General features: G+C 39.4%; 2 protein-coding genes across 2 annotated transcripts in view; both read right to left on the bottom strand.

Moving 5' to 3' along the window:
• Positions 1–14,501, bottom strand: part of NIPSNAP2 (nipsnap homolog 2) — a 23,381-nt gene extending 8,880 nt beyond the window's left edge. Inside the window, exons 1-5 of the mRNA XM_024205012.1 lie at positions 14,358–14,501; positions 7,860–7,999; positions 7,729–7,774; positions 2,650–2,744; positions 507–577 (exon numbers count right to left, since the gene is read on the bottom strand). Coding sequence (XP_024060780.1) covers positions 507–577; positions 2,650–2,744; positions 7,729–7,774; positions 7,860–7,999; positions 14,358–14,455 — 450 coding nt within the window. The 5' untranslated portion in view covers positions 14,456–14,501. The remainder of the gene's footprint in view (positions 1–506; positions 578–2,649; positions 2,745–7,728; positions 7,775–7,859; positions 8,000–14,357) is intronic.
• Positions 14,502–17,988: 3,487 nt separating this feature from the next.
• MRPS17 (mitochondrial ribosomal protein S17) lies at positions 17,989–21,388 on the bottom strand. Its single transcript, XM_026656501.2, has 3 exons — positions 21,206–21,388; positions 19,593–19,739; positions 17,989–18,747 (listed from the first exon to the last, which is right to left on the bottom strand). Exons 2-3 carry the CDS (start codon positions 19,713–19,715, stop codon positions 18,457–18,459), a joined length of 414 nt encoding a protein of 137 aa, XP_026512286.1. The 5' UTR covers positions 19,716–19,739; positions 21,206–21,388; the 3' UTR covers positions 17,989–18,456.
• Positions 21,389–21,857: the final 469 nt, after the last annotated feature.

The raw sequence follows: 21,857 nt of genomic DNA, 5'->3' as shown, positions 1-21,857 counted from the left end.
AAAAAAAAAAAAAAAAAAAAAAAAAAAAAAAAAAAAAAAAGACAAGACAAGAGAACCAAGTAAAGGAGCAGCATTATGTGAGGGGACATGGTGGTGGGGGCATGCCCCGCTAGCAAATAGGCTCTGACAAAAGAGCTGAGAATCACAGACCGTTCATAACAGCAGAATATAAATTACTAACACCACTTTGCACTTCTACAACGTTTTACACCTACGGAACTCAAAACGTTATATAAACATTAATGCATTCCACCTCAGCACTCGAGAGGTGTGCGTGATCCCCATTTTACAGACAGGTCCAATGAGGCACGGAAAGAGGAAGTGACTTGTCCAAGGTCACACAGCTAGTCTGACAGAGCTGGAAATAGACCGTAGGAGTCCAAACTTCTAGTCTTTTGCTCTGACTACTAGCCTATGTTCTCTAAGGACACTGGGAAAAATATTTCTCAGTAAAATATTTATTATTTCTAGACAAAGTTTAAAATGTAGTCTTCATTTAGACTTACTTTATTTTGTCGGAGCTTATTCATGACCTCAGTAAGAGCTGGATAGCCTCCCTCATACCGCCAGAGATGTACTGAAATAGAAATAGACCTTTTTAGAGGCTTATGACAAAAGACATGAAACACCATAATGTAAACAAGGCCATTAACACTACAGAACGATACAAAAGTAAAAGCTGGCTAGCATGTTCAAAATGTATTCTCTGTGCAATACAGTGGAGCCATTTGCTTTTTGACAAGGGGCTTCCCCTGCTATTCTACAACAGATGATTTACCCTAAAGGCAAGAATGTACAAAGATTTCTGAAGGGCACTTTTGCTGTACACTACTTAGATGTGATGCTTTTATGTGACTATAATTAACGTTGAGCTTCAACTTAAAACAGTGTCTTATGCCAAAAATGACTTGGTGCGTAGCTTCAACTGATAGTAGCACAGTGGTGGCACTTGTATTTCAATTAACTACACAAGCAGAAGGAGCACAAAACTTTTTTGTGGGATAGATAAATAAAATAGATGCCATTGTTAATTTTTTAATTGCTCAGTGATAAGAGGCAACCTTCAAAAGTACACCAAACAAGACCCAAAGCCTCTAAAATACACCGCTACCTCGATATAACGCGACCCGATATAACACGAATTTGGATACAACGCGGTAAAGCAGTGCTCCAGGGGGTGGGGCTGCGCACTCTGGTAGATCAAAACAAGTTCGATATAACGTGGTTTCACCTATAACACGGTAAGATTTTTTGGCTCCCGAGGACAGCGTTATATCGAGGTAGAGGTGTATTTGGAATCAGGAGGACTTTCCTCATCAAATAATAATTTCAAGATGGGTGCCTATTTTGACCTAAATTTGACAATGCCCTTTAAGTGCTCTGTGTAACAAGACTTTTTTACAAGCTTTTAGAATAGCAATCGACTCCCATTCCCACCCTCTTTTCTTCCATCTTCCCTCAAAGACCCACAAAAGCTACTTTTCCTCCAGTGGAGATGGGGTGGGCATGGCTTCCTCTGAACTATTTAATGCTGCTTTGGAAATGATTGCAGGGACATTCTCTGTCAGTATGCTTCGGAATTAACTGTCAAGCAATATTTCAGGTTTATTCCTCTCCGTACCTCAACATTCTCTTCAGTTTTTAAAATACTCTCTTAGAAGCTGACAAATCTGTGTCTACAGATATCCTCTCACCTTTGGCCAATGCTAATATTATAATTATATAATATTCAGCGAATACAGCTGAAATTAACATGCTGATTATGTGGTTCCCACAAAATGAGGGCTGCTGCTATACCCCTTTAACTTCTCAGAGACCAGGGACTGTTTTAAAAGCCATTTAACATCATTTAGAAGTTCCCCATACCACATTATAACACTGATATAACACTTTGTAGTTATAGAGCATATTTTCAACAATTTGAAGGAATGCATCTGAAGAAGTGGGTTTTTACCCACAAAAACTTATGCCCAAATAAATCTGTTAGTCATTAAGGTGCCACCGGACTCCTTGTTGAATTTGAAGGAAGGTTACATTTTGATCCTGAATTACTGGACACTGTGTGTTTAAGGAAGAGATACCTAGGGTATTAGTACAGGACCCAATTGGCCGGGAGACAACAGTTCCATTACATTTTGTGATAACTTCAATGTTGCATAACAGTGCCATGCAGAACAATTATAATAGGACACGGAAAGTCAAAGTTAAGCTTTTAAACTGGCTAACACAAGCTAAATTCTATCTCAGTACACCTTTTAAGCCTAAATTTTCAGAAGTGTGATCTGTGCCTGCAAAATAATGCCGGTGCAAAAGTATGCAGGAACAAGAGGAAGGGGCTTACCATGTACTGCCACCCTCTCATTGAGAAGAGGTAAAAGTATACAAATATGTTTGAAAGAGAGTATTAGATTAGTGCTGCCTGAACAAGCACATTTTAGGAATCAACACTTCAGTATCAAACTCAATGTGATAAAAACCAAGCAATTTTAAAGTTAACAATCATTAACCAATTATTTTATGGAATCAACAGCACACATATCCTGAAGTACACTGTTCAAGGTTTATGAACAGTGAGGACTTAAAAAGAAACCTGCCAAGCACACATTTCACTTGTACGGTTTTACATTCTGTTGTACTTCTATCTCCTACCAGCCTGATCTTGCTCTCCGTACCACGTGTTCCAAGTCCCCACCAGTGCACACGGGTAGTGTTTTTCTTCATGAATCTTTGGCAGCACCTCTTGACTTAAAAACAAGGAATACAGACACTACGTTGCATTTCCTTCAGGGAGGCTACATTTGATATGCATAACAACTCATAATTATGCCACCACATGTTCATTATAGTATGAACATTCACAAACTTCATTTTTCAGAAGAGAAAGCAGAAATACAAAAACCTGCTGTATGCAGGAAAAACTGATCACTACAACTCTCTCTATGTAAACTTAAGCATAACCATCTGTAAGGCTGTATGTCTAATACACAGCATGACACATCCAGTCTTTTGATGTGAACCCATAAAACATGTAATGTTACCTGGCAGGTTACCTGATATATTAGCAAGATGTCCTAATCTGAGGGTGTGCAAAACACCTGCATGACTTGGTTCAGGAACAACTTAAAAAGTTTTCTTTTGTTAGCAGCAATGGTTAAGACACAGAGATGGGAAAGGATAATTTGTCTCCGGCACTAAAGTTCTATAACTGACATTTCTATTATGCCACACAGATGAAAATAATCAATCACTTTGTCTGATGGACATGAGTAAAGTCAAGTGATGGCTGCTCGCTGTAGCATTACTGAACAGATTAGAAAGCAGACCAGGTCTGAAACTAATTTATCCATTAAAGCAGAATGTACACAGCAAAAGCTGCCTAAAATCCATCTCCTACGTGCAACCTGATCTTGAGCAACCACTGGTTTCTTGCATGGTTGTTTAAGACAGTTTTCACTGTATTGTACTTTGGTGAATAAGCTTGTTTCAGACTAGCTGAATTTTCCCTTTATTACGTTTTATTGCTGAATAACTGTCAGACATTCAGCATTCTGGCTAGCAGCCACGGATTCTATGTACCATAATAAATAGGGAAGAAGAATGGTCTTATGTGTAAGGAACAGCATTCAGAGTTGGAAGACCTGGGTTTTATTCTCAGCACTGCCACTGACCTTTCATGTGACCTTGAGCAAATCTCATTACCATTTGTGCCTCAATTTCTCCATCTGCATAACAGGAATAATACTATGCACTGATCTCACAGAGGAGCTGGGAGTTTTTAACAATTTATGTTTGTGAAGCATAAGAAGATCCTAGGATAGCAGTTGTAACAGAAATGTAAATTATTATTATTACTACAATAAAACTAAAAGCTAGTTTTTGCTCTAGATTAGAAAGAATCTCACCTGATTCATTCACATGTATGAGCACCACCTTTTTGCCTTTTATTATTGGAAGTCAAATTGGCTCTCAAAACTTCAGAATGGAGCCCCCTATCTCTGAAGATTCATGAATTAGTGTTATACACCGCTACCTCAATATAACGCGACCCGATATAACACGAATTCGGATATAACGCGGTAAAGCAGTGCTCCGGGGGGGGTGGGGCTGCGCACTATGGTGGATCAAAGCAAGTTTGATATAACGCGGTTTCACCTATAACGCAGTAAGATTTTTGGGCTCCCGAGGACAGCGTTATATCGAGGTAGAGGTGTATCTGTCTTTGTTCTACTATTTTTCTATTAATTCATACAGTCATAAAAATGTAGGGCTGGAAAATGTCATCAAGTCCACGTTCCTGTGCTGAGGCAGGACCAAGTAAACAAGACTAGACCATTCCTGACAGGTGTTTGTCCAACCTGCTTTTAAAACCTTCACAACCTCCCTGGGAAGCCTATTCCAGAGCTTACCTACCCTTATAGTTAGAAAGTTTTTCCTAATATCTACCCTAAAACTTTCTTGCTCCAGATTAAGCCCCTTGCTTCTTGTCCTACCTTCAGCAGACATGGAGAACAATTGATCGCAGTCCTCTTTATAACACCTCTTAACATATTTCAAAACTGTTAAGCAAGTCCCACCGCAACTTCTTTTCTCAAGACTGAAGATGCCCATTTTTTATTTTTTTTTAAACTTTTCCCCATAGGGTCAGGTTTTCTAAACCTTTTACTGTTTTTGTAGCTTTATCAGCAGGAGGAAAATGGACCATCTTGATTATCACTACAAAAGTTTTTTTTCCCCTCCTGCTGATAATTGCTCATCTTAATTAATTAGCCTCTTAGAGTTGATATGGCTACTTCCACCTTTTCATGTTTATGTATATATATCTCCTTACTATATGTTCCATTATATGCATCTGAAGAAGTGGGCTGTAGTCCACGAAAGCTTATGCTCAAATAAATTTGTTAGTCTCTAAGATGCCACAAGTACTCCTGTTCTTTTTTCTAAAGACAGCTACTCTGTTTGCTCTTCTCCAATCCTCTGAGACCTCACTCATCCTCCATGAGTTCTCAAAGATAATCGCTAATGGTTCTGAGATTGCTTCAGTTAGTTCCTTAAGTACCTCAGGGTGAATTTCATCAGACCCTGCTGACTTGAATCCTTCTAACTTGTCTAAATGTTCTTTAACCTGTTCTTTCATAATGCAGGCTTGTGCACCTTACCCCTTGTTGTTAATATTGTGTTAAGTATCTGGTCACTATTAACCTTATTAGTGAAGACTGAAGTAAAACAACAAGGAGTCCGGTGGCACCTTAAAGACTAACAGATTTATTTAGGCATAAGCTTCCATGTATCTGAAGAAGTGAGGTTTTTTACCCACGAAAGCTTATGCCCAAATAAATCTGGTAGTCTTTAAGGTGCCACTGGACTCCTTGTTGTTTTTGTGGATACAGACTAACACGGCTACCCCCTGATACTTGAAGTAAAATAGGCATTAAACACCTCAGCTTTCTTTGATGTCATCCATTCTTAACTCTCCTTCCCACTAAGTAGTGGACTTACACTTTGGTTCATCTTTTTCTCACTCCTAACGTACTTATAGAACCTCTTATTGCCTTTTATGTCCCTTGCTAGGTGTAACTCATTTTGTGCCTTAGCCTTTCTGATTATGTCCCTCGGTGCTTGCAATGTTCTTTTGTATGCCTCCTTATCAACTCATCCACGTTTCCACTTTTTGTAGGATTCCTTTTTGATTTTCAGGTTATTAAAGAGCTCCTGATAAAAATCACATTGACCTCTTCCTATTCTTCCTATCTTCCCTTTGCATCAGGATAGTTTGCAGTTGTGCCTTTCATATTGCCTCCTTGAGAAACTCCCAGCTCTCCTGAATTCCTCTTACCCTTAGATTTTCTTCCCACTGAACCTTACATACCATTTCTCTAAGTTTGTCAAAATCTGTGTTTTTGAAGTCCATCGTCCTTATTCTGTTGCTCCCGTCTTTCCTTTCCTTAGAATCGGGACATCTATCATTTCATGAGCGCTTTCACCCAAATTGCCTTCCACCTTGGGATTTGCTACCAATTCCTCCCTGTTGGTGAAGCCTCCAGGGTCAGGATGCCAAGATTCATGATGGCTAATCCTTATCACCCTGAGCTGGCAGGATGTAACAAGGACTCGGACTGCTCAAGCTGAATTTTTGGAGATACTGAGGGAAGTTCAGGGAAGCTTCAGGTTTTCATCCCTCCATTCTTAAGATGGACCCAATTCTCTCCTTTCTACTTGAATATTTAGGCTGACTTTGGTTTGGAAAGACCAAATCAAATACCATAGCTTTCAGCAGATTGCTATCACTGTCCCTTTCCTTGAAAATAAACATCTCTGCTTTGACTTAACGTTTATTTATCTGATGAAGCAGTGCCATTTCTCCACTTCCCTACCTCATATAATTATACATGTTTATACTGAGCTGGTTGAAAGTGATTTGCTCTTCTCCAGGTATGCTTTTCTTCTTTCAGTCATGAGAGGAAAAAAGATTACCGTGGAAACTACTTTTTAAAGATTTCCCCACTTGTGTTGCAAAGAACCACCTTTGTTTAATTTAAATGAAGAAAACTGTCCCCCCCAGTACATTCTCTCTACTTTGGGCATTTTAACAAAGGATCATTCATACCATACTAGAGATGTAATAGTGATTTTATTCAAAACACTTTACAAAAATTAATTTATGAAGCCTAGAAGAACCCCTGTAAGGTAGCTATGTATTATTCCCATTTTAGAGATGAGTAAATGGAGGCACACAGAGGTCAGGTAACCTACTCATGGCTACACGGAGAGTCATTACCTCTCTTGAGAACAGAAGTCAGGAGCTGTGACCTCCACCTATCGTTCTAGCCAATAAACCACACTTAAAACAATACTGGTTGCATTACCCTAAAACAATGTTCTATTTAATGGAGACCCTCTCTTAAATGATCAGTGTCAATGAGAAAGAACTGCCATTTTGCAACATGGGAGGCTCATGTTTCCCAACTTGAGTGTTTAGCTCTTTCAAAGTGTAATGGCTACGGCTCTAATGCAGCAAATATACAGCTAAATCAGAATTTCCATTTCTCTAACTGGTCTTTAAATTAGTACAGTACATTAAAAAACAAATGTTGATACTTATTTTTAAACAGCAAGAGAGTTTTTGGAAATCCTATATAACAGCCCTGTGAGTAAAATTCACTGCAGATCAAGTCCACACAAGGATTCACAATACCTCTTAATGTATGGTTCTCAATAATGTCACTTTTCATAGAAACATCAGGGTGCGTGAATGTCAAATCTTGGGGTTTATCCCCGCCCTCAAAGCTTTACTTCTGTTTTATATTTGATATTTAGTGGCCCCTCCCAAGTGACCCTCTCTCTTTTCTTCCAGTCTGTAGACAGAACTCTCACCAGGTAGATTCTTACATTGTAGCTGAAGGAAGGGCAAACTGGGACAGCAGCATCTGCCTAAAAAGGCTGCAGTAGCCTTAAGACAACTAGGGGAGGGAAAAAATGTGCACCTGCGTCCCTCTCATATACACCCTAAAAACAGGATCTGGTGCAGTTCAGTGAAGGAACAGCCCAAAAAAGGGGCAGTAGTAGGGGAACTGGAAAGAAGCATCTGTGCCAACTGTCTCCAAGAATAAATGGTTTATTCACAATAATTCTCTTCTTCCCAAATAAATATATCACACATCAGCCAATTTACAGAATCTCATTGCTCAGGTTCACATGCTGAAAACCACAAAGTATAATATATAAACTTACCAAAGTTTGTTGTAGGCATCTAGATATTCTGGCTTTACATTGTGAACTGAAACAACAAAATTCAAGGATAAATGTAGTAGCAAAAATAAAATAAGATAAAAGGAAATGTTAAATATAAAAATATCACCCACACTGTATTTTATACAGACTGCTGGTCTCCCTTTTGGCTAGTAGATTGGAGTGAGCATCTTTCCTTGGATCCACTTTGCGAACAAAGAGTGATTTTAACCAGCTGTCTTCACCTGCTCTGTTTGTTGATGATGCCAGCCCCCTACACATCAATGAATACATTACATTGTCACTGAATGTTTATTAAAAATGCACAGACAGGAGGAAAGTCAGTCAAGATCAAGTTTAACATAATATGGTAATGTATACAGAGGAACGATGCTAAATCTTCCCATTACCTCACTCTCCAGCAGTGTAAAGGTACAATGTTTACCCAGCAAGGTATACACCTATTGAAAAGACTTCCTGGGATGACACAGAACTGGTGCAGCTATACTACCCCACTTGCACCCCTTGTGCTAAGGAAGGGCATGGATAGAATGCTTCTGTGTTCCAGCAAGTCCCAGCTGATGCAACAGACCCAGGAGCCATTGCAGTCAAGCATATGGTAAGCAGTTTTGATGCTGCTCTAAGGCCTTGTCTACACTGCCACTTTATAGCGCTGCAACTTTCGCGCTCAGGGGTGTGAAAAAACTCTGCAAGTTTCAGTGCTGTAAAGTGGCAGTGTAGACAATGCACCAGCGCTGGGCGCTACTCACCTTGTGGGGGTGGGATTTTTTTTTTTTTTTTTTTATACAGTGCTTGGAGACCTCTCTCCCAACGCTGGTGCCGCGACTACACAGACACGTTAAAGTGCTGCTGCGGCAGCGCTTTAACGTTGCTAGTAAAGACATACCCTAATTTATATCAGGTTTTAAGCCAACCCCAAAACACTATGAGGCATAAAACCACTTTTGCTTCCCTGCCCTGCTCCTGCATTGATTAGAGCTCTGTAAGAGCAGAGAATGGAAGCCACTATATACAGTATATATATTTTTTAAACTCTCTTTGCTCAAGCAAGATATCTACATCCTCCCAGAAACTTGAGGTCAAAAATGAACACCCTAGTGCACGTGCATGAGAAAAGTGTGTGCAAACACTGCTTTGTTTACTGTGAATGGCACAGTAAATGCCACGTGTTCCTGTGTTTACTGAAATAGATTTCAAGAAAGCATCATGGAAGAGAAGATATACAGGTTACAGCATACTCTACTTTGGGACTAGATTAGAGTGGCAGACATCAAGGAGTCTGCATAGATTTTAATTTTTGAACAGTAGCCATTATAATGTTCAGGATTCAAATTCATTTTCTTTGTTCAATATTTACAGTTTTTCCCACTTAAAAACTGAGTTGACTTTGATAGATTGTCTGAAAGCCTAGCTAGCTTAACAATTTAGTTTCTGCAAGTACCTATTTTCTACCTTCTTACAACAATACAGTACACAATAAAATCACTAAAGACAACATGGTTCTTCTTAAAGTAAGACTATATTAGGACTATTTTTTCCCCTTTTTCAGTGGTAGAAAGACACCAGAGCCACCAAATGATGTGCACTAGCTTTATCTACACCAATACGAATAATCTTTCGTTCAAGTGAACAGCAAACAGAAAAGATTCAGTTTTTACTGCTTCATCTTTATAATATACTAAGGTGGCCTTGATCTTACAATATTTTCCTTCCTCCCGACCCGTTAGAAGCATTTGCTTGCAGCTTCTCCCCATTTCCTGGAGGATTGTGGAAAGATTTTAAATTATTTAATTATACTTAATTATTCTGGAGGATTTTAGTTATTGGCTGGGAGATCCATAGGACAGATTACAACTTCCAACTGTGATATTGTCTTTCAGGTCCTAAATAGACTGTGAAAATGTTCCAGAAATAAAAATGTTGGAAAAAAACTGTTTTTGGAAAAATAACACCTTGCAGTTCACTTTAAAAACACACAACCCCCCCCAATTCCCATTTTTAAAATCCCAATAATAATGGGGCATAAAATGATGTGGTAGTTTATATTGCTTATGCAAGCAACATGCTGAAGGAAGCAGAAGACATGTGGCAGCTAAGAAAATAATAGCTGGGAATGAGGTGACCTTCAACACAAAGAAGTGACATGAAAATCTCTCACTGCTCCGCTCCACTTATTGAAAAAGTGTATTCACTTTCTCTGACCCCATCCCAACAACTATCATGTAGAAAGTTAAACAGGATACTACTAAACACAAGTATTTACAAAGACCTCCAGTGCCAGAGATATTGCCTGGGGGGTAGAGCTAATGCAGTTGATCTGTAGCCCTTTTGTGCCACATAGCCAATACAAAGGGCTTAGAGGGCCAACTTAAGTCAGGCCTTCTCTCTATTATATAAGGTTGATACGTACTTATCTTCCCTGGAGGGTGTCGTGAGGATTAGTTGATGTTTTACAAACATCCTGACAATAAAAGTCCTAAGTAATCATGTTTACTTCCTCATTTGTGCACTAACATTATCACTATCAGCAGCAAGAACATGAAGAGTTATGGGGATACTATTGGATAACCAATTCTTCAGCTAATAGGAGACACTTATGCCTTTGTTGTTATTTGCCACATAAAATTAGGAGGTAGTTTTCTCTTAATTTCTCAATGAAATGGTGATGTTAATACTACTTTGCAGGTGCATGGTACTTTTTATCCAAGAATTGCAAAGAGCTTTATGAACATTGTTTAATAAAGTGTTACTATACGCCTGCTAACTAGCATTAGCAACATTTTACTTATAAGGTAACAGAGAAAGGTTACAGTTAACATTTCTGATAGTGGACACTTGTTCTGTGTCCCAAGTTCAGACAGCTAGGATTTGATTTTTAATTGTCCTGAACACCTGGCTCCCATTGATTAACATAAAAGTCATTGGTGCTCAGATGGTAAATCCTGACTTGGGTATATCATGTTGGGCATCCAAAAACAGACAGGTCCCAAACTAGTGGTCATTATTGGGAAATTGGAAACTGAACCCAACTTTCTTGACTGCCCATCTTGGGCTTAAACTGCAAATCCATCCTTCCTTTTTAAAACACAGACATGTATATATATTTAAACGTGAAAGACATTCCCTATTAGAGTTACAAAAATCTGAAGGAAAAGTCTTGTTCTGAAATAAGTGTGTTCACCTTCAGATAAGACAAAAAAATCTAGACATGTCATGTTCCCATGGGTTTAAGCTGGGAGAGTTAGCAAAGGAATCACATTGGCTAACATGAGAGTCAGAAAAATAGATAATGCTGCATAAGGGCACTTAGCCCACAAACTACAGATCCTTCTGAAAGTGTAAGGCAAAATTTATTGTGAACACAATAGTTCTATTAGAAAAAAACTGTTTTAATCCCCCCCGAGATACTATAAGGCACATAATTATACAGAACATTTCAGTTTAAAGACCAATCTCATTATAAGTTACAGTACCTGAGCAGGAGAAAAAGGAAAGAATGTATCTGAACTTTAGCATATTGTAACTGAATAGCAAATAATGCATTTTTTTCAAATGAATGTCTGATGCAACCGGGGCTACAGCTTCTGGGGCTAGACTTGAATGTCAGTAATCAGTACACAGTGAATTTTCACAGCAGAGGACTAATCAACTGAAAAATAAAAGTTAGTAAATTAAAACCATGGCCCAATTTAATGATTATTGCTGAACAGTCACCTTCTCAAGAGTTTGTCATGGACAATAATGAAAACCTTGAAATAAAACAAATGCAATAAACCTACAACCATAAGAAATCAGCTTTGTAGGACATATTACTAGGTAGGTACAGAATTTGAAGATTGTAAAGTAATATGATTATCTCTGCTTTGAAAGTTACTACTTCTTAGATGTAATCCTGGTAGTATAGAGAGGTCCTCAATTCCTAGGTGTATTTTATAAGGACACTACAGTGCTTGATATTTTTTAATAAGAACACTATCAGCTAAAACGTGAGCAACATTTAGAATTTTGGGAGAGAAATCATTTTACAAAAGTTCAGGTCCAACAGGTATATTTCCAATAATTTGTTTTAAACATCTTCCAATATAAACAGTTGTTTTTAAACAAAAGCATCTTCCTCCAGTGTTGTCAATTCAAAGATTGCAGTGCTAAGAACTTCAAAGAGAAACTGACTATAACCAAAAGAGAAACTGACTTTGTTGATATTAATTGTTGAGTGGTAGTGGAATGCAAAAGATAACACCATATAAATGGAAAAAGAACTTGGATTTTTAGAATTATTTGAAATAATAATCAAATTTATAATAAATATGCTTACAATATGAATTATAAGTTGACAACATCCCCTTAAACTCTCCATAGTTTTACTTCTCAGTAGTTTGAAGTAAGACTTATTTCCTTAACAATTCTCACCATTTGACAAAAATGGATACTTTCCTATATTTCTAATTTATCTTAAAATCAGCATACATTTTGTACACAGTATCATTGATGTTAGCAAAACTTTGAGAACTGTCTCTCGTGTCTTACTACTACAAAGCCAGTATATGTGTTGGTCCTAGATGAGCTGTTTTCCACCAAAAATAGTCCAGCTATAGAGAAATAGATTTTCTTTAAAGGATATCCTGACTGCTATTCTGAGCTTTGAAAGAGACAGAAAAGACCCAAGTAGGTCTAATCTCTTTACTAGTTCAGAAATGTTCTCTGCAGTAGAACATTAGTGTTTTAAATATTCAAAGCCATAGCATTCCCCACTGGAAGATCATTCCACAGTCTAACAGACTCATAGATTCCGAGGTCAGAAGGGACCATTGTGGTCATCTAGTCTGATCTCCTGTATAACAGAGGCCATAGAACTTCCCCAAAGTAATTCCTAGAGCAGATCTTTTAGAAAAGCATCCAATTTTGATTTAAAAATTGTCAGTGACAGAGAATCCACCATAACTCTTGGTAAATTATTCCAACGGTTAATTACTCTAATTGTTAAACATTTATACCTTATTTCCAGTCTCACCTTACTGTCTGGGAATGTTTCCTGATATGTCCCACCAGATTATAAAACAGGTTTAAGAAAAAGTTACTTGAAAATATCTCTCTAATGCCAGTAACACAGCATAAAATTTTTGGTTTTCTGGCAGCCATATTTCTCACAGCATTACAGGCAGCCTATTGTGGAATCATTATCAGTCCTTTTACTAAGGCACTGCCTGATTTTGCTAGCTGTGGTCCCAATCCTGCAAGCATTTATGGATGTTCTGAACATTAAGCATGTGAATAATCCCACTGAAGTCACTGGGCCTTGCTAGGTACTCAGAGTAAAGCATATATGCCTAAGTGTTTGCAAGATCAAGGCCTACAACTGCACCTGGTAGGTAAGCAATCATGCAGTGTGCAATGGTGTGTCCACAATGGCTTGTACAGAGAGCAAATGATCAGCCAATGTGTGTATATATTTCAAACTGCTAGTGGCTCCTTTGATGTTGTTTTCCAAAAAACAACAACAAACAACCCAGAAAAAAATCATTGATACCCAAGATTTCAAATGGACACTATCAGGTTAAAACAATGTTACAAAACAACTTTCCTTGTTTTAGAAACATCATTGGTAACTTGTAACAAAGAGAAAGTTAGAATTTTGAAAATGCAAGTTTATTTTTCACTGTTTTACTTTTGGCATTACCCTTCCATTGAAAAATAGTAAAAGACTAAATCAGTTTCTAATCAATTTCACCTCTTTTTTCTCATGTACAAGCTCAGTGCTACAGTAGGCAGCTGCAAATGTTTATTTTAAAAATTGCCTACATTAGATTAAAAACACACAGGGAAATATTTCTATCAAGTTTTCTTTTAGCCGAAAACCTATATTCAAGTTGAGTACAAATCCTACATTTTTGCCCTGACACCATCCCCCTGAAAGAGAGAAAAATTTGAAAGAAACACTTAACTGAAATTCAACCAACAGGGTTTTGATTTCTGTTCTAAACAAATATCAAAGTTAACGGAAAGTATAAAAATAAATCAGACGCTTCAAACCCATTCCAACAGGTGCCTGTTGGGGCCTGGGGCATCAGACACTTAGACTACTCTAGTGGGTTTCCCTCTGGGGGTGCGTGTGTAGGGGGGTTATATAGTCCGATGGGTCCCCAGTCTCAGATGGGGAGCCTCCTGTGTGTGCAGAAAGGGGGGGGGGTTCAAACCCAGGATGGGGGGGTTGTGTGGGCATGATCCCAAATCCGGATGGTGGGGCGGGTCTGAGGCGGACAGTGCATCTGTGGGGCGGACTTCCCAGGCCCAGCTCGGGGCCCCGCATGGGGGACGCACAACCTGGGGTGCATGTGGAGGGGCGGGAGTGGGTGCCCGGCGCGGGCTGTCCCTAGGCGGGGCGGGGAGGCCCATGACCTTGCGGGAGACCCCGGGCTAGGAACTCCTACGCGGGGCTGCCCCTCTCCCGCCCCGCGGGGGGGCTCTGCCCCCAGTCCCGCAGCCCGCCCCCCCCCGGCCAGGGGGGCGCCATTTACAGTCCGGAAGGAGTCAGCGAGGGGCACCCAGGGGGACGGGACTCCCAGCGCCGCACTGCAGGCCCGGGGTCCCTCCTGGAGGAGCGCCGTGCTCACCTGAGGGCCAGGCTGCCGCGGGCCGGGAGGCGAGGCCCTGCCCTGCCCAGCCCGCCGGCTCCCCCCAGGCTCCGCCGCAGCAGCACTCGGGTCGCCATCTTGCTCTGGCCTCCTCCGCCCAAGCTCGCCCGGGCCCGGGAGGACGACTCGGGCCTGCAGTACCCGCTGGCGGCCACTGGGGGGACAGCGGGGCGTGAGCAGGCCCCAGAGCGGATGAAGGGGGGCTTGGCGCTCTGAGGAAGGGGTCGAGGGGGACAGCCCCCACCCCTTCTCTGCACCCCCCTCCAGACCCTACTCTTTAACCCCTTGGCTGCTGGGCTTGGTATCCGTGGCCCTACAACTCCCGAACACATCCCATTAAGCCAGGCACCTGCAGCATCAGTCTAAGTTTCCGTGCCAGTTTCCTCCTCTGTAAAATAAGGATAATACTTTGCACGTGCTTAACTTTACTACTGTGAAGAGTCCCGAGGGTGCATAAGTGTTAGCAGGCTTGGGGGCCTAAGGTATTACTTGTTAACCCTTGCCACTGTGGTTTCCACTCTGCAAGACAAAAAACCCAGCCACGTGCAGAAGTCCTAGCTCTGAAGAGCTAACAGTCTAATGGTTGGCTGTTCTTTACACTGTTGTTCCTTTCATGAAATGTGTGATAGACGCACAAGTATTTTGTGTTCAGGATTAGCTGTAGCTTCTTACCACTCCAACAAGTTATTAGAGATTAAAATGCTCTTTTTCCTGTCGACCTCCCATTGGAACCCTGCAGGAGCAGATATCAACACACATTTGTTCCAGTAATACACTGAAGTAATAGGAAAAACTCAGTCTTTTTCAGTTATCACAACACTATGTTTCACTTGTCACTCATAATTACAATTAAATTTTTTTGCTGGAGGAAAGAACCAAAACTGGAAAATACCTTCACACTGGAGATATGGCATCTGTATACCACAGTGCTGAGAGCACACTACATAGGCAAGGTGTATTTTCCCATACATACCAGACAAGCAAGGCTGTACTAACAGGGTTAAAGCAAATGTAGGGGTGCTGAAAGAGGTCAGTGTAACAGCCCTGGAAACCATTATGCTATTATCGTCAGCCCAACCAGCAGCAGTGCAAAACTCCTCTGAGCTACTGTGTGAATGTGCCTCAATCCTGACTCAGAAAACAAACCACTTTTGATGAGCATAGTGGATAAATTACAGACGCTCTAGCTCAAGGTCCTGCAAAATACATGAATAAAGATGTAAGCATCCCAGACTCCCACTTTCTAAATTAAATACAGAACTGATTTTTGACATAACTTTAACAATGTAAGATCTTCACCCCCACTCAAACTAAAAAATATTTTCCTTCTCTCATCTCTTACTCTAGCTTAGGCATTAATTTAACAAGCATAAAAAATTCAGACTTTTTTAAAAAAACGAGGACTGTAAAATATACTATATGTTATCAACTTTTAAAGTAGTAGTTGAATTTTGGGACTGCTGCTATTTATTCATTAAGGTACACAGGCACGCATGGCTAGAAAAGGTACAGTAAATAGGTATTTTAAAAGAACTTGTGACAGTTGTGAATAAGTAATTATCTCTCCATGACATTTCCTTCCTTAGGCTCTCTGCTGACAGGGACTTCAATGAAAGTCCTATTAATTCACCGAACAGGTACATTTCCACACCACATGCTTTCAGCTAGCAAGAGTGTCAATTAGATCTTTGTTAAAACTACTTTGTGTAGAAAAACAAATCCTCTAGTGACTAAAAATTATATGTAAGCCTATCAGAGCAACATACTGCACTAACAAAAGCTTTGCCCAGCCAATTGTTTTATGGTGGTGAGCACAGAGAGGATATAAATTCTGTTAACACCATAAATGTCCAGTAGTGTGAAAGGGTTTGACTTGTTCAACAGAAAATGAGTTCAAGTACTGTTTATAATAGTTAATTTTACAAGTTTTGGTTTAAAAAACAAATAAAGTTCACTTGGCCAGTTAAGATTTGATATTAGCACATACTTCATGGAGACCTATACAAACTTGCATATACAATGTCCTTCAATATTAGTGAAGTCTGATGTTGCATCTTAAATCATTGATAGCCACTGACTTAAGACTTCCCATTTACAATTTTTTAAAATTAGCATACCTCCGATTTTTCTCAGGTATGTATCATATTTTGATTTAAGCAGAATGAATGGGTGTGTTAAATCTCCAGCAAACAGCTTGAAGCATTTTTCACAAGTCATCTCCAGTCTGAGAAACATGAATTCCATTCCCTCTTTTCATATTTTCTCCCGCAATATTTGAAAGAAAAAAAAAAACCAAACCAAAATCCAATCACTCTAGTGCTATATAGGTGCTAGTGCAGAACAGTGAGCACACGGATAATGAATGAGTTGATGAGCAAAGCATGGTTTTTGGCAACCGCTGAACAGATTCGCAAGCACCAGAGCCTAAGCCTTTAGTGTAGCATTTCCCACAGCATAATGCAAGCACCCCCGGGGGAGGAAAGCGTATAAATTAAAACGGGTAGAGCTTTAACCACACATAGTAGACTGGAAGGGAGCACAACTGATTTCATATTCCTGAAGAGGGGCTCAGTTTCCAAAATCTTGCTTTATCAGTAGCCCCTCATCCACAGAGATGGATTCTCTGGAAGTTTAGGCTGCAATCCTAACCCTGCAAAGTGATGGATGCAGGCACATCTATACACCCATTTGAAGAGACAGTGAGTGAAGATTCCTTCCCCCAGCTCTGGGCCTGGCCCCTGTGCAGGTGCACCATATATGTTCTTCTGCTGACCCCCACAAACCTTGTATTTTGGGGGTGGGAGAGGATGTCCCGGTAGATTTGGCTGCTGAGCAACCCACAGGCCCTGGAACAGCTCTAATTTATGGCAAGGGGCGTAATAGTGTCAACAGGCCCAGAATCCCAGCAGCACCAAGTCAACTGTAATCCTGAATTGCCCTGGACTATTTGTTCTTTGTTACAGCTTTTAGAGACTTGATCCCTGCATCTCTGCAGGATTTGGGGCCTTAATTAGATTTTCTTATTAAGAGATAAGACTTCAGGCATCTTTACTTCCACTCTTTTGTATTACATTTATGGGATTTTTCTAATATTCCTATTTTGTAACTTTTCTATTTGCAGCAGAATACTTAGGTTAAAAGAGATACATCCCTCCCCATCTGTACTGGATACACATCTACTTTTCCTTTGTTTTACAAGCTATTTGAATCATGAAGGACCCACTTTTCTCCCTCAGATACGGATTTTACCTCTACCTATTGGTTAAGAACCTCTCTCATGAAAGTCAATAGCAAAACTCTCATTGACTTCCCATTCCCCTTTGACTTCAATGGGTGCTGGATTATGTCCCTTCACTTTGTCAAACTATGCCATTGTTTCATTGTAGCCTTTTATCAATTTCACCTTTCCTTTAGTATGTCTTGTGATAAAGCAGATAAAATTTGTAACAGTAAGCAATTAAAATTAGGTGGTTTAAATGCACATGATTCTATTACTCATTTTATACAGAAGGTTTATGAAACGTTATAACAAGCTTACTGCTATAGGGTGGCATTACTAATAATAAAATGAAATAACATATATAAACATATAGCTATAAGATTTCTACAATATTTTAAAAAAGTTTTAATTGTGTTACTTTAAATATAAGGCTACAAAACTCAGATTCAGTTCCAGGGTTCAGACAGTCAAACATGGGAAAAACATCCTCCCATGAATATTAAACTATATATAGATTTATTCTCTTAAACATCTTAATAAAGAAGAACCATTCTTAATTTTGTGACTGAGGTGATAATTTTGACATTCTTGCTAAAGATAGGGCAAAACTGTGTGTTAAGAAAATCAAACATTGAAAACACAGCTTAACTGTGATTTAAGTTTTTTCCACATTATTTCTAATTGATAAATTCCCCAATTTTAAAATATCTCTGTCATTTTGGTGTTGGAAGTAATTCAGTTTATTATTTATTGTTACTAACAATAGAAAGATTTTACATCCTAAGACAATGGGTACAACCAATCCCTCATGTAAAGATGAGAGGTAAAGCCCTCAGTTTATTGGCCTCTTCCCACCCTTTATTTCTCTGTTGAGGAAACATTTAGTTCTTGGAGCTTTTCACTTAGATAGGTGGTGTCTGCCTCAGTTAGACTTTCTGAGTCTGTTAGACTTTCCAGGAACCTGGTTCCTGCACAGGCCTTTCCAGTCACTGGGTCTATGACATTTCCAACCTTGAAAACAATCTCAGCCAGTTCATGTTTCACATTTTTGGTCCTCCGCTCCGGCAAAGCTTTTAGAAGAACAATGTCTCCGACGGCACATTGCTGCAATGGATCATGAGCGAAATAAGTTTTTCGCTTGTTAAAGAACTGTTGGAGAGAAGGAGAAAAGGAAACCCAGGCATTAGGACTCAGAACTAAAAGATGACCAGTAAACTTATGTTCAAAAGCAAAATGAATTGGAAGTTTCGCTATCAGGCTGATAGTGCAGGTATGCATAACTAACTGGGTTTTTGCCTAAGCAAAGCCACTGATAGATGCATATGGTATAACGGTAGAACTGAACAGAAAAGAGTCAATTACAAATCTAACCTACCTTCTTTTATCTTATAAAGTGCAGAATTGACTAAAGGGAGCATAGTTTCTCTTGAATCTAGTCTTTAATAATAACTGAGGGAGGCTTGCCTTATAAATAGTCTGATTATTTTATTATTGATAGATCTATATTGATTCAGTGGGTCAAATGCTAAAGAATATTTCTGCAATTACTTATTCAACAAAGTGGTTAGGAAAAAGATATAGTAGGCAATTATTTTAATATCACCATATACAAACACATTTTATTTTATAACTTCAAGCTTTCAAAATGGAGCAAAACCCCAGAAACTTATAAATTTTTTTTAAAAGGACTTTTCAAAAATCAAAGCACGAAATTAGTAGTCCACTTTCCCAGCTCAGATCAAAATGTGTGTTAACAGAATCATTCAAGGAAATGCATTTAATAGATAATCTGATATGGCAAATTTTATGTTTTTACACTGGTTTTCCTTTCTATGCAGTCATATTCAGAGCCAAATTACCACTCAATGTTCTGAATTAGTTAACAATGTAAACAGTTTACAATGAAATCCTAGTATTTCAGAAAGTCAATACAATTTTCTTTGATAGTGAATATGAAAATGATCTTGCAAAGTAAGTTGGTGACCAGACCTTACCTTTAGTAAATAAGGATCCAGCACAAGCCTTGTTACTCTCACTTTGGCAGTTTTGTGCATTTTGGTTCCAATTACTTTCCCTATTATCCATTTTGCATGGACAGCTCCACGTAGTCCAGACATTGTTTAGCTATGATCATCCAGTGCCTGGAAAGAAAACTGCAATGTTACTTCATAAAAAAAATGAAGTGGTTTCTGATTAGTGCCAAAATGACAAACCTGGTCCCAATCCAATCTCTCTTTTAATCCTCAGAAGAGGTAAGGCACAGACAGCAGCAGTTCAAATTTCCCCACATTCCCCTTCCTCCCCCTTGTATCAAAACCTACAAGTAGGTGTGTAAATGTATGTCAGCCTCTACACCCAATTTTGAAGACAGCAACTGAGGTAGTGATTTCAGGGGTGTAGACTTGGACCCCTTGTGTTCACTGAAAAGTGAACTGCACCCAATTCATTTTACATGGCCCAAATAGCCATCCGATTAAAATCTGGATCCAAATTCGTAACCTAGAAATGAAAAACTAATTATGTTAATATGAACCTAATCCATATCCAAATGACGGTTCTTGTCTTACCTTTCTTTGGTATCTTCACTATAACTCCCTTACAATTTTACCTAACATATGAATAGAATGATGTAGAACAGCAAAAAAAACAGAAACAAACAAACAAAAGCCCCAAACAAAAAAACAAAACTGCTACATGAAATATTCCACAATTTTAGGGATAAAAATATTGTACATTATGTCTGTATATTCCATGATTATTAATTCAGAAACTGAAACTTTAAAAAGATGTCATGATACTTTCAAGATGCACTGGGGGCTAACTAAGTTAAATGTTTTTTTTCTCACATCAGATGCATTCCTGAAATGACTACTTTTAAAATTAGTTCTGCTGTGCAAATAAGAGTGTGTGAATATCACACCAGTCCTGTCTAAACAGGGAAGAGTTTCTCTGCAGTTGCACATTACCTTGATGAGCCCGAAAGGAAAACTATATCTTCAGAAATAAAAATAAACTAGGGCAATTTAAAAATTATTAATTCAGTAAACACCTGTTCCCCTTGTCCAAATAAACTTTGCTAAAGACAGTCGTCAACACTAAAGGAACTATAATATAATACATGGAGATATACCTATCTCATAGAACTGGAAGGGACCTCAAAAGGTCATTGAGTCCAGCCCCATGCCTTCACTAGCAGGACCAAGTACTGAGTTTTGCCCCAGATCCCTAAGTGGCCCCCTCAAGGATTGAACTCAGAACCCTGGGTTTAGCAGGCCAGTGCTCAAACCACTGGGCTATCCCTCCCCCCAATTCTTAATCTGGCATATTGTTTTACTAGTTATTTCCCACTAAGCAATAAAAGCAGAAATACACACCTTATATACATATATACAAGGTGAAACATACTTTTATTTCTATAGTACTCAGCACTAGAAAAGTAAATACATTTAAGGAAATACTACAAAAGTAGAGAAATGTATATCTGAAGTCCCAAGCCTGAGAGGGTGCTAACACGAACAGTTTTTCTTGTCATACACCTTGCCAAATTCCAGCTACAAACAATTAATGTGACAAAGAAAGAAAATAGCATTGATCTTTTCTGACACACCTTTTGTGCAATGTTCTGCTTGGCTGAAGGGTCTCTCCAAAACCCCGGAGATACTTCCCTCTCTATTTTTTACTGTGATCTCCACATACCTATAAGATAAAACAAACAAACAAACAAAAGCACAGTTCAACATGGGAGTTAACAGCCAGATCTTCCCTGCACATTCACACGCAATAAAAATATCAATTCTCAGTTGCATGGTCTAGTGGTTGGAGCATTAGACTGAGAGTCAGGATTCCTGGGTGCTAACTTGTGGAGTGAACACAGGGGACAAGTCATTTTCCGTGACTCTAGCTCATTGGGGATAATGATACAGGAGTGTTGTGAAAGCTGAATCACTAGCGTTTATAAGGCATCAGAGATGCACTGGGAGAGAAAGTGCTGTAGGCAGGAAGGCCCAGATCCTTACAAGTATTTAGTCACCTAACTCTCATTGATGTCAATGGGAGTAAACCACCTAAGTACTTTTGGAGGATCTGGGCCGCAGCGGTCTCACTGGGAGGGGAAGCATTTAGGGAGAAAAAGATCAAGTCAAGGCAGCTGTCGTGGCCCTGTCCTGAGAAGCCCGCAGAGCTCCCTCTCTGCGAGGGCCCCGCCCCCAGAGTCCCCCTCTCCCGCCCTTAGAGCCCCTACTGCCCCATCCCCCACACCC

This window comes from Terrapene carolina, unplaced genomic scaffold, assembly GCF_002925995.2.
Source record: "Terrapene carolina triunguis isolate 2854851 unplaced genomic scaffold, T_m_triunguis-2.0 Scaffold231, whole genome shotgun sequence".
NCBI classification, from domain to species: domain Eukaryota; kingdom Metazoa; phylum Chordata; order Testudines; family Emydidae; genus Terrapene; species Terrapene triunguis.
This window is presented reverse-complemented; position numbering and strand designations above follow the sequence as displayed.